Below are 14,514 nucleotides of genomic sequence, written 5' to 3' on the forward strand. Positions count from 1 at the left end.
ACTGAACACGTTTGACTGCCTGGTAACTGCCCGTCCCTTATGAGGCACAGATTACTGGCTCGTCTCCCTCTTGTGTGGGACTGAATGCTAAAAAGTGGTCCTGTGTGGAGCAGCAGCCCTTCTACCAAGCACTTGCCTTAGGATAGGTAGCGATTTGGCTCTGACGTGCAGAGTCTAAAGGACAGAAGTGACCTGATCCTCACCCGGATCCTGTGCGGTCACTTAAGAACATCTTTCCAGAGAACTGACATTTAACATCATGCTTCTGAACGGGATCGGTAGGAAAATGCCTAAGAGAGACGATGCCAAATACCCTTGACTAGTCAAACGCAGAAGAAGGTACTGAGATCAGATCAGCTTATACGGAGCCAGCTAAACATTCAATCAGGTTCTTAAAAAAAAAAAAAAAAATGAAATGCTGGTTCACAAAAGTCTTGGGGAACAATCTCTGCCCCCACCATCTGTCTGGATTCAGTAAAGCCTTGCCCTGTCTGATGCCAGCCAGAGATGACTCCGAGTCCCCACCAGACCTGTGATATTTCACACAAGATATGTAATCCAACAAGCTCTCAGCCATCAGGTGGGGATTTCAACCCAAGCTCAAGTTTTCCAAGCTCCTGCCTCCTGTTCTTTCTTTTGCAAGAGCCAAATAAGCAAGAGAGCCTGGTGGCTGGCCAATATCGCCCGATCGAGTGGGAATGAGCCAGGGGTATGACAGCCGCCTGCTTTGCCAGGCTAGCTCAACTAGGGTTGGGAGTCAGTCATCTAGCAGGTCCACAATGGATGCTAAAGGCCTTCAGCAGACAGGAGCCACAGCTCAGAACCCCTGTCCTCCACATCTGGACACGTGGCATGATCATAACACTAGGTATTGATTCCATTCAATTCTCAGCCTCACAACTACCATTGACTTTGAAGGGAGCTTGACTCCTCCAAACACCAGCTCATCCTTCATTAGAATGTGATTTCCGGGACAGTCACTGGGATGCACACTCTCCAGCAGCTCTCAACTGCCTGATTGGCTGATGCAGCTGGTACCCTGCATGCCCAGGGCACTGTAAGTCTGACACAAAGCTCACCAGGTGAGGGCAAACAAGACGGTTTGGTGGGTACAGGAGCTTGCCACCAACCCTGAGAACCTGAGTTTGATCCCTGGGACTCACGTGGTAGAAGGTTGCCCTCTGACCTCCATGAATGTTTCCCCACTCTGTGTCACGCCCAAACTGACCAAACATACAAATGTGACCTTGAAACTTATATCAGCTTTCCTGGTGCAATAGGCAGCCAGGGTGTGGACCACTACATGGGCGGGAAGGCAGCACTCCCAAAGCCAGAGGGCTGCTTAACTCACCAGCCAAAGTCTCTGCGAGGCCAAACAGCTCTGCGAGGCCAGGGCTACTAACTGTAGCTCGCTCTCACAATCTCCCATCGTTACTTGCTGTGCCGTGACGGAATGCCCCACTAAAAAGCAACTAAAGGTTTATTCTGGCTCATGGTCTGAGGGGATACAGTCCACAATGGTGGGGGAGGGGAATCATGACAACAAGAACAAGCAGGTAGTCCACCTTGCTTTCACAGGCAGGAAGCAGAGTGAGGGGGTGCTGGTGTTAACAGAGGAGTGAGATCCTTTCCCCCTGCACCCCCCCCCCCAGAGCTGGAGTTACAGTCAGTTGTGAGCTGCCCAATGTAGGTGTTGGCAACCAAACTCGGCAGACAATCTTAACTGGATCATCTCTCTAGCCCTGAAGCTCTGTATCCTAGGTAACATGAAAAATGGTGTGTTCACATAAGTCACTACACTACACTACAAAGCCATCCTCTGAAGGCTTCACAGGACCTCAGCAAAGGAAGGAAAAGGGACCAAGCCTCTTCTGTGAGGTTCCACGCAAAGCCAGGCATTTCCCAGGAAATGCCACCTACTCAGGAACACTGGACATTCCAGGGCGTGTTCTAGAACACACAGTTGAGCTCAGTGGATCAGAGCTGTGGTCGTTTCCTTTCCAGCTTCTTCACCCAGCCACCAGGCCTCAGAACACCCAGCACCCAGCACCACCTCAGGAGCCAGCAAACATTTCTTAAAGTCCAAAGAACGGTGGCTTTGTGGGCCACTGACTCCACTCCAGCTCAGTGCTGTCACTGTGATGCAAAACCAGCTAGCCACAGGCACTGCGACACGTGGGCGTCACTTGCTCCAGTGCATTCTTGACAGATGTGTTTTCTCGTCCCTTGGCTACCCTGCACACTTGACACAGTGAGTGGAGTAGAACAGGCTTCCGCTGAATGAATGAATGAACGGAGAGAGGACTGACTGGATGGACAGCCAGGTACAACATGCACGGCCCAGTCATGCTAAAAGAGAATCTCGTAAGCACCTGCCTGAGCCAGGAACATTAAAGGAGCAGCTATTAGACATCTACCAGTTCCAATAGGGAGCCTACAGAGGTGGGGTGACTCAACATACACGGGTTGTGTAGCCAGAATCTTTAGGTGTCTGTTTCATATGGTGGGGATTGAACCCAGGGCCTTTCATGTGCTATATACATGCTCTTCAGCTGAGCCACACCTCATCTCGGAACCTTTTCAGATTTCTCTCCTCTTCACCATCTCCTTGCAGGGATAATGGGAGCCTCCTCTCCAACAAGGACCAAATCCTAATGGGAGCCTCCTCATCAAAAAGGACCGAATCCTAATGGGAGCCTGCCTCTGGAATGAGGACTGCATTCCCCAGGACACACCAGACAGTCTGCGCAGTGGGCCCAGGCCTACAGCGCAGGTCAAAAGAATAAAGGGGAGCCAAATAGGAACGCAGGTTGGCGGGAGGCCACCCATTCACTAACTAGGTACCAGTACAAGAAAGATGGGTGGGAGTGGGTAAAGGCACAAGGGTGGTGACTATTCGGGAGACTCCAGAGGAAGGGCTCATGTCCACTCAATTAGGGGCCACTCCACCCTGGGCACTCATTAGAGCTAGAGAAACCAAGGAGCTCTTCCCCTAAGACAAACATCAATGCATCCCAGCACTGCGGGGGAGAAGGCGACATAAATCATTTCCTCCCTCACACTGCGGATAGTCACACTGGATGTCTGAATATGAAGTCAAAAGGAAAAGACACAATAATAATAATAATAATAATAATCTCTCTTCTCTCTGTGCCTCGCCCCCTCATCTCGCCATAGACAGTGTGAGTCAGGGGCTAGGACTGCTGAACAGGCTTCTCTCCATCATACAAAGGGAGCAGGGGAAAGGCTGGGGACAGAGATGCCACCACAATACCCTTGAGCCTTCAGAGATCACTAGCCAGGCTGAGTCCAAAGACAGAAAAAGTGAGAGGCTGGCATTATGCCAACCCTAAGGCGCTGTGGACCCTGAGGTGAGGCTGGGAACCACGGTTGGAGAAGATCTCTCAGAATCTTCCTGTATTATAGCAGACCAGCTTGTCAGATGGTTTCCCCAGGGCAGGAAGCTCTCAGAGTCCTACCGAGTTGCTATGGGTAACCCTCATGGGTCTGTAACTTTTAATGTTGGGTCTCAAAGATGGCATCGTTGGGTGATAACAGAACGTTTGAAAAGTGGGGCTTCACGAGTGGTCCACAGGCCACTGGAAACATGCCTCCAAGGGATTGCGTCCCCAAACCTCAACTTCTGCCAGGAGTTTTTGCTGCTGAGAGACAGGAGAATAAGGCAAGGCAGAGGGCTCTAGAGAAGGCTGGAAAGAGAGCTGACTTCCAGAGCGACAGACACACGAGTTTTATGGGGAGGACTATGTGCAGGCTGAAGACCTAGGAATGGATTCTATCTACTACAACTCTCTGTGCACCGATTTATAGCCTGGGAACCTCCAGGCTCTCTCAAGGACAGGCCCCAGTCTGACAGTGGCTTTTGATGAGTTCAGTGAGGTCCCAAGACAAGTTTTTCCAAATCACAGGACTGCGGAGAGCATAAGAACCACGCTCCGATCTACTGAAGGAGAACGCGCCTTCCGAGACGGCCATCCACTTGGAGCATACAGCACCGCCAGAAAGTACTCACGCTTGAAAAACAGAATCAGGGCTTGCAAAATGGCTCAGCGGGGTGGGCGAGGCTTTCCTCCAAGCCTAACAACACCAGTCTGATCCCCAGGTTGGTTACACAAGGTGGAAGGAGTGAACCAACTCCTGCAAGTTGTCCTCTGACCTCTACCTGTGTGCTGGGGCACGGGTGTGCTCCCATACAAACACGATAGAATTTGATTCACTCGAATATAAAGATAAAGATAAAATCTGAACCAAGCGTCTAGGTCTAACTCTAGGTTCGCGGAGATCAGTAACGGAACAGGATAAGAATCCACCAAACTCACCGTGTGGAACGTTCTCGAAACAAAGGCCCAGTTTCTCCAGCAAATCGCCAGCTTGTGGGGTTGCAGAACAATATTGCGGGGGGCCCCTTGGACCGTGAGTACAGCTGGGGTGTTGTTAGCTCACGGAGGGGAGTCACTGTTTGCCTATCAGGTGAGATGCTACCTCGCTGATTAGGGTTCCACAAGAAGTCACTCAGTTTGAGATACATATTGAATCTACAGGTGAAATTCCATGGATCTGGGGTTGGCATTGATAAAACTCTCAGATCCCAAAAAGGCTGAAGGGAGGCAGATAGTATGAGGTCTGCCGAATGTTAATCATGACTGAAGATGGGCACTGCATACTGAGGATTATGAGTGGGGTGTGTGTGTGTGTGTGTGTGTGTGTGTGTGTGTGTGTGTGTGTGTGCTGAAAAGTACCTAAAATAAAAAGTCCTGGGGCTGGAGAGACGGTGAAGCAGGCAAGAGCATAAATAGTTCTTATAAAGGACAAGTCCAACCCGTAGCCGGAGTCCTGCAACCTCTTGTAACTTCAGCTCCAGTGAGGTCTGATATCGGTGACCTGTGTACAGATGCACATGCAACCCCTGATACACCCCCACACTCACATACACATAATAAAGACAAAAATAAACCCTTTTAAAAGCCGTTCAAGGAGAAGAGAGGAAGGAGATGTTAAATTTGTGCTATCTATCAGGCTGGGCCTGTCTTGATATCATCTTGTTTACTCCGTCACGGATCGCTCCCTCCTCCAGTGGGGAGCACCTCATAGGCTGAGGAGTGAAGACAGTCCAGTGACCACCAGAGGAGGAGTTAGCTCTTCTAGAGAGCACACCAGTACAGGGTGGGAAGGGCTGGCACCAGCCCCTGGGGAGGGAAAGATTAAAATCAGCACATTTCACCCACTGTGAACTCACCCCTGCGGCAAAGCCCAGGCTTCCGTCTAAGATCCGCCTCTGCAAAGGAAAAAGAGAGATGTTTCAGTTTCCAAGGGTCACTAGAGGGTGTGGCCTCAGGAAGGAGACAGCCACAAAGCCCAAAGGGCTCAAAGGGTCACTGACCTACTTCTAAGCTAGTGGTGACCTCCTGACCTTATAGAATGGGCCAAGAGCAGGGGAAAGAGGGGGAGGACATGGACACACAGTGAAACATGGCATTCCAATGTCAACCAGAAGTACCCTTGGCAGGGGGAGGGGGTCTTGGAATGCACAGGCCTACACCTTCTTTCTTACCCAGCACCCCTAGGCCCTTCAGAAGTAGTTGATTGGAAATGTAGAAATGACTAAGGGCTGGTGAGGAACACAGGAACAATCCAAACAGTCACACGGGTCGGGGACACAAACTGGCACAATCACATGCCACAGAAAGCCAGAAAGTGGGACTGAACCAGTGACTGCAATGTACCTGTCACTACTGAGAAACATGAAATGCATTCTGGGAACCCACTCATGATAAGATAGATATATCAACCAAGACAGCCAAATACCACAGGGCAGAGAAAACATGTCCATACATCACACACACAAAGGACACACTGTGGGCAAGCATGTATGTACTCAACAGGCAGAAAAGCATTAAGCAAGCTGGGAATTCTACATGAGTAGAGAATCTATCAACAGCACCCAGACGGGGATGTCTACACTGTGGGAGAGACGGGAAACGTGGGAGTGTTTCACGTGCAATGAAAGTCTGAGTGGGCGTGGTGACTGGGAAGGAGCCTAAAGAGATGGTGAGAAGCTGGCACTTGATCTAGGCCCAGATGCATGGGCCTTTATAAAAGTCTAATCAAACTGCATAGGTATAAAATGTGCACATTTCTGTGTGTATCTACTGCAGTAAAAGACGTTTTCCCTTCCATCGTACCCAATGGATAATCACTTGTGGTCTGCACATAATGCTCGTCAGCATGAAAAGAGGAAGACGCTCCCATGGGTCAACAGGATACCATGAAAGGCTTCTCCACATCCACTCAACACCCTCCCTCCTTCTCCTCCTCCCCCTCTTCTTGCTCCTCCTTCTCCTCTTCCTCTTCCTCCTTCTCAAAGAACCACTCTATTTCCTATCTACGAATTTGACCTCCCTAGGTGTCTTATGCACTGAAATCTTGAGTACCCTATAATTCCTGGTTGTGTAGTTTGAGATCCAAGTCTCCAAATGACAGATTTGTGCTAACCAACCTTCCCCAGTTAGGGTGGGGGCAGCAGTGTGGGAGTCGGGATAGTATAGCTGAAGCCAGGACCTGCCAAACTGGTCTACAACACAAGAGGCCTGAGACACCAGCTTTCTAGACACCTTTTCCTAATAGACCCAGAGCTCAATGTGTTTAAAGAGATCTAAGTTGCTTTCTCATGGGCCGCTCTTACAGCACCTACAACTGCCCTTGGGCAAGGCGAGGGTTACATTCTTCAAGGCAGCCATTGAGTGGCTCTGGCTCTGGGTGGGAAATGGGGAGCAGCTCGGGGTTGGAGGAGAACAGAATTTCAGGCATAGGAGGCGGGTACGGGCTGTGCTTGTGGCAGAAAGGGAGGGTGTGCGCCGAGGACGGATGAGGGATGTTAGGGATGTGTGGTGAGAGAAAAAAAAGATAGGGAGATACATGAGATCTCCATAGGGATGTGAGGCCAGAACATACGTCCTGAGACTGACGGGGGGCACTGGGGGCTCTCAGTAGGACACACGGAGGACATACAGGAAGGGCTGGGAAGATTCAGTATGCATATGCACATGTGTACTCACCCAGGAGAGGGGATGCTCGTGGTAAGGGCAGGCCCACATATCAGAAGAGAGAATGAGGAAGTGGAGCCATCTGGATTCATTCAGGAGGGAGGGCATATGGAGGCAGAGGTGGGTAGACAGAAATCTACAGGGCACTGAGGAGGAGGAGCCGGCCAATCTTCAGCCAACGGGGAGAAAGAAAACTCCCTGGGCTAGGGTAGTAGAGAAACAGACCTCTTCCTTCCCCCAAGCCCTGACCAACTGTCTAACTCACTCACGGCCACAGGGAGGGCGGTTTCACCTGAAGCCTAATCATCTTGGGTCCTGCACAGTACCACCCCCTGCTCAGGGCATGCAAGAAATTATAGACACGAGCTCGGAATGAGGCAGGAGGTTAAGGAAGGCACAACAGCTAGTCCCTCACACCCTTGCCCTTTCGAGTCTGGGTGCCAGAGACAGGTTAGAGGGGAACACAATGCCCGGCTTGTGCACCGCGAATGTTTGCCTCCTCCCTGGCCTAGTAAGGCCTCATAAGGAAACAGAGAGAAAACAAGGAAGTTGGAAAACACTAGCATCCCGTCGCCTGCCTGTGTGGCCGCTGCCAGTGCTGGTTGCAAAGCTCACAAAGAGTCCCTGCGAACCTCCAGACACCTGACTCACCTGCCCGCTGGAGAATACGAACACCAGAGCGGCTCCCGCTGCTGTCATTGACCAGGTGAAGAAGGTCCCCAGCAAGGCCTGGAACACAGAGCTGTAGCCCTGGAGCATGCTGGATACAGCTGAAACAAGAGAGGGTCAGATGCTGAGGGGCCCCCATTGTGACATACAGATGCCCTAAGCCACTGCCTGAGGTGCCCCTTGTCAGAGCAGGTGGTCTGCGCCTCAAGTCAAACCAATGCAATGGGCCTCAACGTCCCAGCTCCAGGGTCAAGCCTTTTCAAGACATTAAAGGACACTGGGACACTGGGAGAAAGAGGTCAGGAAGCATTCCCAAGAGGTCCACTCTTTCCACACATCCCCTGCCTACCATTTCTCCTCAGTCCCTGCCAAAGAACAGGCCCCTAGCTCAAATTCTCTTCTAAATACCTTCCTCCAATTCCTAGTCACATCTCCCTGGCTCCCCAAGCCAGCCTCCTGGCCACACACAAAGTAAATTCCACTGACAGACCTTCCACCCCCACTGGCTCTCCAGCCAAAGTCCAGCAGCTCGGGCGCCACACTTCCATTCGATTCAGTTTTTTAGGGCACCTTTACAACCCAGACAGCTGGGGCCCCGTGGTTCAGTTCCCATAAGCCCTTTCGGGGATGCCTTTCCCTCCACGGCTCCTGCCCTCGGAACCCAAGAGCCTCACATCTGTAACCTAAATTTGTAACTGCTTGAGGACAGTGACAACACTTTTCCACAGCCTTGTGAAAGCGGACATGGCCATCCAACGGAAACTACTTGCCGAATGAGAAGGAGCCAGCTTACCCACAAAGGAGAGTCAGAGAGCACAAGGAAATAGAACCAGAAATGAGCTCTGAGCACCGCGATCTGCTAAGCAAAGAAAGAGCCCTCCCTTGTATAAGCTGAGAGACCTCTTCAGACTTCCTTAACTACACTCAAGACAGACCATATCCTGTCCATCCTGTCCTAGATCGGAGAGGTCAGGCTTCTCCTGTGGAAAGTTACAAAGCTGAGAAGTCCGCTTGTGAATGGGCCGTGTGTCCTCGCACGCACATACACATACAAGCCAGGTGTGGGCCTCAACTCAAAGGCCTCATTCAGCTCCCCGTTGGCTCTCCAGCATCCACAGGACTGGACCTGACCCCACCAGGCTCAGCTCGCTCAGAGCTGAGCAGGCAGGAGCTGTATGCTTACACATCGAGAGCTAGAGGTTCCCTCTGTTGGCCTTTGAGGAAGCCATGGCACAGTGTGCCCAGTCCACATTCAGAAAAGGCGGCTGGCTCAGAGGAGCCTCGCTGGGCCCCTGTGCTAAGGTCAAACCATCTGTGGGTTCAGATTCCAAGCATATGCAACCTTTTGTCATTTCGACGCTGGATAACCCCACCATCAAGAAGCATAAAAACAAAACCCAACAACAATTAAAAAAAAAATCTGCCAAGTCTAACAACCTGAGCTTGGTTCCTGACACCCAACTGAGGGAGAGAAACAACACTTCTCTGACATCTACATTTGCACCATGGAATGCAAAAGCCCTCCCCCACCAACACACACACACACAAAGAGATAGTTTTTAAATGCACCCTTTCCCAAGTCTCTCACGTAAGCTTACTATTTTGTGTTGGGCTGCACTCATCTCTATACTGGGGTGCAGGATGGGGACACATGGCAGAGGTACTCAGGAAGGTGACTGCACAAATCTTAAAAAAAAAAAATTAAGATAATCTTTTTCAAGCAAAGAAATACCCTTTTTCACTATTCGCCAAGTCAAGTCAATTTCAAAAGAGTGGTGTGTGCCGGACAAGGTGGCACAAACCTTTCAGTCCCAGCCCTTGAAGGGGCAAATGCCAGCATATCTGCAAGTTTGAGGCTAGCCTGGTCTATTTAGTGAGTTTCAGGCCAGCAAGGGCCATATAGTAAGATTCTTTGGAAAAAAAAAAAAAAACAAGAAAGAGACTTGTGTGGGTTTTTTTTTTTTTTCGGTTTTTGGGTTTGTTTGTTTGTTTGTTTGTTTGTAACAGATCCTGGAGCGTCAACATGCTGATCGTGAGTTGCTAGCGAGTAAAATGTTAAACATTCACAAAGACAGACAACGAACTAACATCCACTCAATTCTCTCTAGCCAAGACCGATTACAGCCTAAAACACCCACCAAGTACCTCGCTGTGTCTTTTGACAGCTACTGATAAAAGGAAACGATCCTCCTCCTTTTCCAACCAGCAAAATCAAACCGAAGGGGGTTGTGGGTGTTCATGGTGGCCAATGAGATAGAAGTTACCGAGATGAAGAGAAAAACAGTGGTGTCCATCCACCACTCACTGTGTGCGCCCCGCGCGCACGCTTTTTTTCATTGTTGGAAAACTGACTACTCAAAGGGTGGTGGAAAGCCAGTAGTCTGGTCTCCCTTGAGAACTATTTAGATTTTTTTTTTTTTTTTAATATAGCCTGGAATGTTCTGTGTTGCACAGAGTGGCTTCGAACTCCTGACCCTCTCGCCTTCCACCTCCCAAAAGCTGGGATTACTGGAGTATGCTACAATACCTGGTTTCTGTGGTGATGGGCATCAAGCTCAGAGCTTTGTACATGGTAAGCAAGCTCTCTACCAAAATGAGCTCCATCTCCAGCCTTCGGAGCTACTTAAAAGCACGGAGCACAGGCGACACTCCACACTTGCTGGATCCCAAAATCTGTACCTTATTAAACTCCATGAGAACTCTTCCACACAGCTTAGTACATAAAACCAGACCAGCTTCTAAACAGCCAATGGCTTAGTGAGTCCTTCTCAACAGGAGACTGGTATCTGTCGTTTCCTGTATCTAACAGACCGATAAGCTCTTAGGAACAGCACACACCAGCCACAGTACTTCCAACTCACTCCAGGCAGACTGCTCCAGACTTTCTCAAGAGCTGGATATTAGCATCATTAACTGGACCAGTGACCAGGACAGGGCACATATATAACTTGAGAGAAGTCAACAACAGGCTGGGCATGCGTGCGTGCATTGTCACTGCAGCAGCACAGAGCAGCCAGCTCCTATAAAGCCGGTAAATTTCTTTCGGTCCTTCTGTCTTTTTCCCCCTCAATATGCTGGTTTAGTTAAAGCGAGACACTGCCTGGGCTCAAATGAGCTGGCACAGAACTCGCAGGCCAGACTCTACCAGAGACGCCCATGAGTCAGATTCAGGATCTGGGCTGCCAGTATGAACCTGGGAAAAAGTTCTGCCGGCTCTCCAGCTTCCCTGAGACCGGCCACAGGTGGAAGTGGGAGGGGCCTCTGAATGGCTGCCATTGAAACCACAGGTCCCTTGTCCCCTACACACCACCATGAAACAATGAATGAAGAGACCCTTGGCTATGCACTCAGAAGCCTCGGATCACCGTCTCCAGCTCCTTCAAAGGTGGAGCAGAGGGGGCCCGAACGCCCTCCCTCCCCCGCCACCTGTCACAACCCCTGCTTGCTGCTCCAGGACCTGCCCTCCTTAGGGCACCCCTTTGCAAGCTCCAGGCCGCTGCACGTTCTTGAGACTGCCGGGCACCCCGGGCCTGAAGGAGAGAATAAGAGACTCACTAGGGTGCCCTCTCCAGCCCCCTCTCCACTTCCATCAGCCCCCGATGGCACTCGCTCGCCCGGCTCCACTCCCGCAGTCACTTCCTGCTTCACTCCAGCACACGTGGCCCTCCACCGCCGGCCCCGCCCCTTCGCAACTAGCGAATCCTGCCTGGAAATTAAAGTCTCTGGTTCTCAGCCTTCCGTGCGCGCAGGAACAGAGGCGGTCGGGCAAGATCGGAGCCCTTCTCTCCCGCCAAGGCCACAAATGCAGAGCCCAAGGCCAAGGGCAGTGCTGAACGCGCGCGCGCGAACACATACACACATACATCCCCTGGAAGCCTAGGGGAGGCAAAGAAGGGGCAGTTTGGACCAGTTCAGACGTACTTAATGTTGTCTACATCTTTTGCTATGGGCCCTAAGCATGACGACATAGGTCCTGACTGAGCTATGGATAACATTCCAAAGGTCAGTGGCTTCCATTAGAAGAATGCCCAGGCTCTGCACTCTACTTAACCCTGCAATCCTTCACTTTGAGCTAGAGGCTGTCAATATTGAGGACCCACAGAGGGGGCACATGCTAAGAAGCATTGCCCAAGTCTTAAGCCTCGCATTCCTGGGTTTCTGGGAAAACCCCTTGACTAGATTTGTCTGCAATCAAATGAAGGCAGATATCTGGTTCCATTTAAATGTCAGGGAGATAACAAATAACTTCTTATGGTAAGTATGCCCTGAGCCATGTATGGGACACGGAACACGCACGTATGCAAACGTCATGACTGCTTTCTGAAATGAAAAGCGAAAGGAGTGGTCTGCGTTACATTTGGCAGCCCAAGCAAAGAGCAACCGAGTCAGAAAAACAGCCCGCAGTTGGAGTGGCCATGAATCAAAGAGTACGGTAAGAGCAGGCATCTGTTACCCCGTTATAGATGTGCCTTCCAGTGCAAACCGCTCTGCACACTTGGAGATGAAGGGTGATTGTCCGGCTCTCAACTGATGCCCACTGAGGTTTCACTGGCTTATTATATACATATGAGGCTTAAGCATTTTACATTCACTGTCATCCTTCAACCTCGGGTCCTGGACCCAGGTAACCTTCTGAGCAACTTTAAAAGAGACTGCAAGTCTGACCACTGGGGCAGCCAGGAGATTTTGCACAGCAAAGATATGACACACTACCGGAATTATTCTAAGTACACGTGCGCCCGGTGGTGTTCTTTTTCTGAATAGTTGTTACCCGGGGTCGTCTTGTCCACCTGGTTTGGATGATGGCTTTCAAGATAGGAACACAAAGGATTTCACGGCAGACCTGGATTTAATGATGGCTGTGACCCTACACGTCCACCCATCCCCCTGGCTCAGCTGCCCTTTAGAGGCATGTCTTCCGTATGGAAAAAAGCTAATGGCTGGTTCTAAGTCGGAGTTGTCTCCTCTGTCACAGGAATCAAAATCGACTGAGCTATCCCAGCCTAAACTTCTCTTACGTCTAACAGGCCTTTGTGCGCACTGCTCATCTTTGGGGTATTTTGGAGGCCGTGCTCCTTAGTTAAGTTCCACTTGTGTGATTTAATGTCCCTTAAGGAAGTCCTTTATCATGCCAATTTTATCACTTCGAGTTCCAGAGTTCCACCTGCATCAGTCCACCAGGAGTCAACCACTCGTGCCAGCGGCCACCCTGTAGGCTCTGTGCTGTGACAGGGGGTCACCTGGAGGGTTGGTCTTATGCCCCCAAGAGACCCACCACCTCCCCAGGCCAGGGACAGTCAGTCAGACAAGGACTGCCACAGGCCTGTAATCTAGTGTTTGGGGAACTGAAAAATAGGGGTACGGTTAAGAACCAACCTGAGCTATACAACTAGACCCTGATTCCAAAACCAACAGCTTGTTAGGCGGAACAGCACAAAACAAGGGGGCGGGGCGTCAGTTCCAACACCAGAAAAGGTCACAGCCCTCCCCCACTGAGCTAGGCATTAGAGTCAGCTGCCTTGGATGAGCCATGGAAATCTCTGGAAGGCCCAAGTGAATGGAGATGAGACTAAACAAAACTTTCACAGAGTCACAGCCCCACAGAGGTTCCCTGAGTTTTCCGACTTTCATATGCATTTAACATTTCAGAATGGAAAACTAACCAAGATGTTTTGGTTGGTTGGTTGGTTGGTTGGTTGGTTGGTTGGTTGGTTGGTTGGTTAATGGCCTGTTGGTTGGTTGCTTGGGGTTTTTTGTTTGTTTGTTTGTTTTGAGGGGGTTGTTTTGTTTTGTTTCTGCTTCTTCTTAAATCACTCTACACAGTATCTCTCTCCGGCCTGGTCCCTTCTTCCCCGCTCTGATCGAGCAGCCTCCTGACCTTCCTCTGAGGTCACAGACATACATCTTGGGACACCTTGCCTACCATGTTCCAGGCACCTAGTTAAGCTGTATAAAAGACGGGAAATCTTCCCTCCTTGTTCCTTCCTATGTCTCCCTTTAACCATTTCCATTCAAGGCCACCACCCTGTCTCCTCAATGCCCAATTCTGGTTAGAGAACAGGTATTCATCCTCCCAGGGACCACAGGACACTGTATGGTTTCTAAAACTTTGTGCTGGTCTGCTTTCTGTTGGGGTGATAAAACTTGATTTAGGTAGGGTTACAGGTTACAGTCCATAGTCAAGGGAAATCAAGGCAGGAACTGAAGCAGAGACCACAGAGAAATGTTACACGCTGGCCAGCTTCCCCTGGCTTGTTTGGCTAACTTTCTAACACCTGCCCAAGGATGATACTGTCCCCTGTGCGATGACCTCACTCAATAATCAGCAATGGAGAAAATGCCCCATAGATGTACCCATAGGCCAATCTGATGGAGGCAATTCTTCTATTGAGATTTCTTCCTCCCAGATACATTGCATCTGTCCCCTCAGCTCATGCAGGAGAAACTTCACTGATGACATCAGCACACAGACCCAGGATTTCAGCCTTGTGTCTGAACACTTGGTCCCCAGCAGTTAGCGCTGTAGGGGAAAAGTTGTGTTGTGAGCCTTTCTGGAGGAAGTAAGTCACCAGGCATGAACTTTGGGCTTTGATACCCTACACACCTCTACCCTTCTGTGGTGGTTTGAATAGGTATGGCCCCAACAGATTCGGGTGTTTGAAAGTGGCACTCTCAAAAGGTGTGGCCCTTTTGGAGAAAAGTAGGTTGCTGTGGAGATGGGGACTTTGATGCTCAAGCTCTGTTTATTCTACCTGTGGTTCAAGATGTAGAACTCTTGGCTCCT

The 14,514-nt window shown here is 50.3% G+C and overlaps 1 protein-coding gene across 2 annotated transcripts in view; it reads right to left on the reverse strand.

Moving 5' to 3' along the window:
- Positions 1 to 14,514, reverse strand: part of SLC39A11 (solute carrier family 39 member 11) — a 321,165-nt gene that overhangs the window by 291,568 nt on the left and 15,083 nt on the right. The window contains exons 1-3 of one of the 2 annotated variants that reach the window (XM_080923277.1): positions 11,286 to 11,357; positions 7,713 to 7,831; positions 5,255 to 5,293 (exon numbers count right to left, since the gene is read on the reverse strand). In XM_080923277.1, coding sequence (XP_080779403.1) covers positions 5,255 to 5,293; positions 7,713 to 7,820 — 147 coding nt within the window. In that variant the 5' untranslated portion in view covers positions 7,821 to 7,831; positions 11,286 to 11,357. Of the gene's footprint in view, positions 1 to 5,254; positions 5,294 to 7,712; positions 7,832 to 11,285; positions 11,358 to 14,514 lie in introns of those variants that run through there. The other variant, XM_080923278.1, reaches the window with a different exon arrangement.

The sequence above is a fragment of the Micromys minutus genome (genome assembly GCF_963924665.1).
Source record: "Micromys minutus genome assembly, chromosome: 10".
Classification (NCBI taxonomy): Eukaryota; Metazoa; Chordata; class Mammalia; order Rodentia; family Muridae; genus Micromys; species Micromys minutus.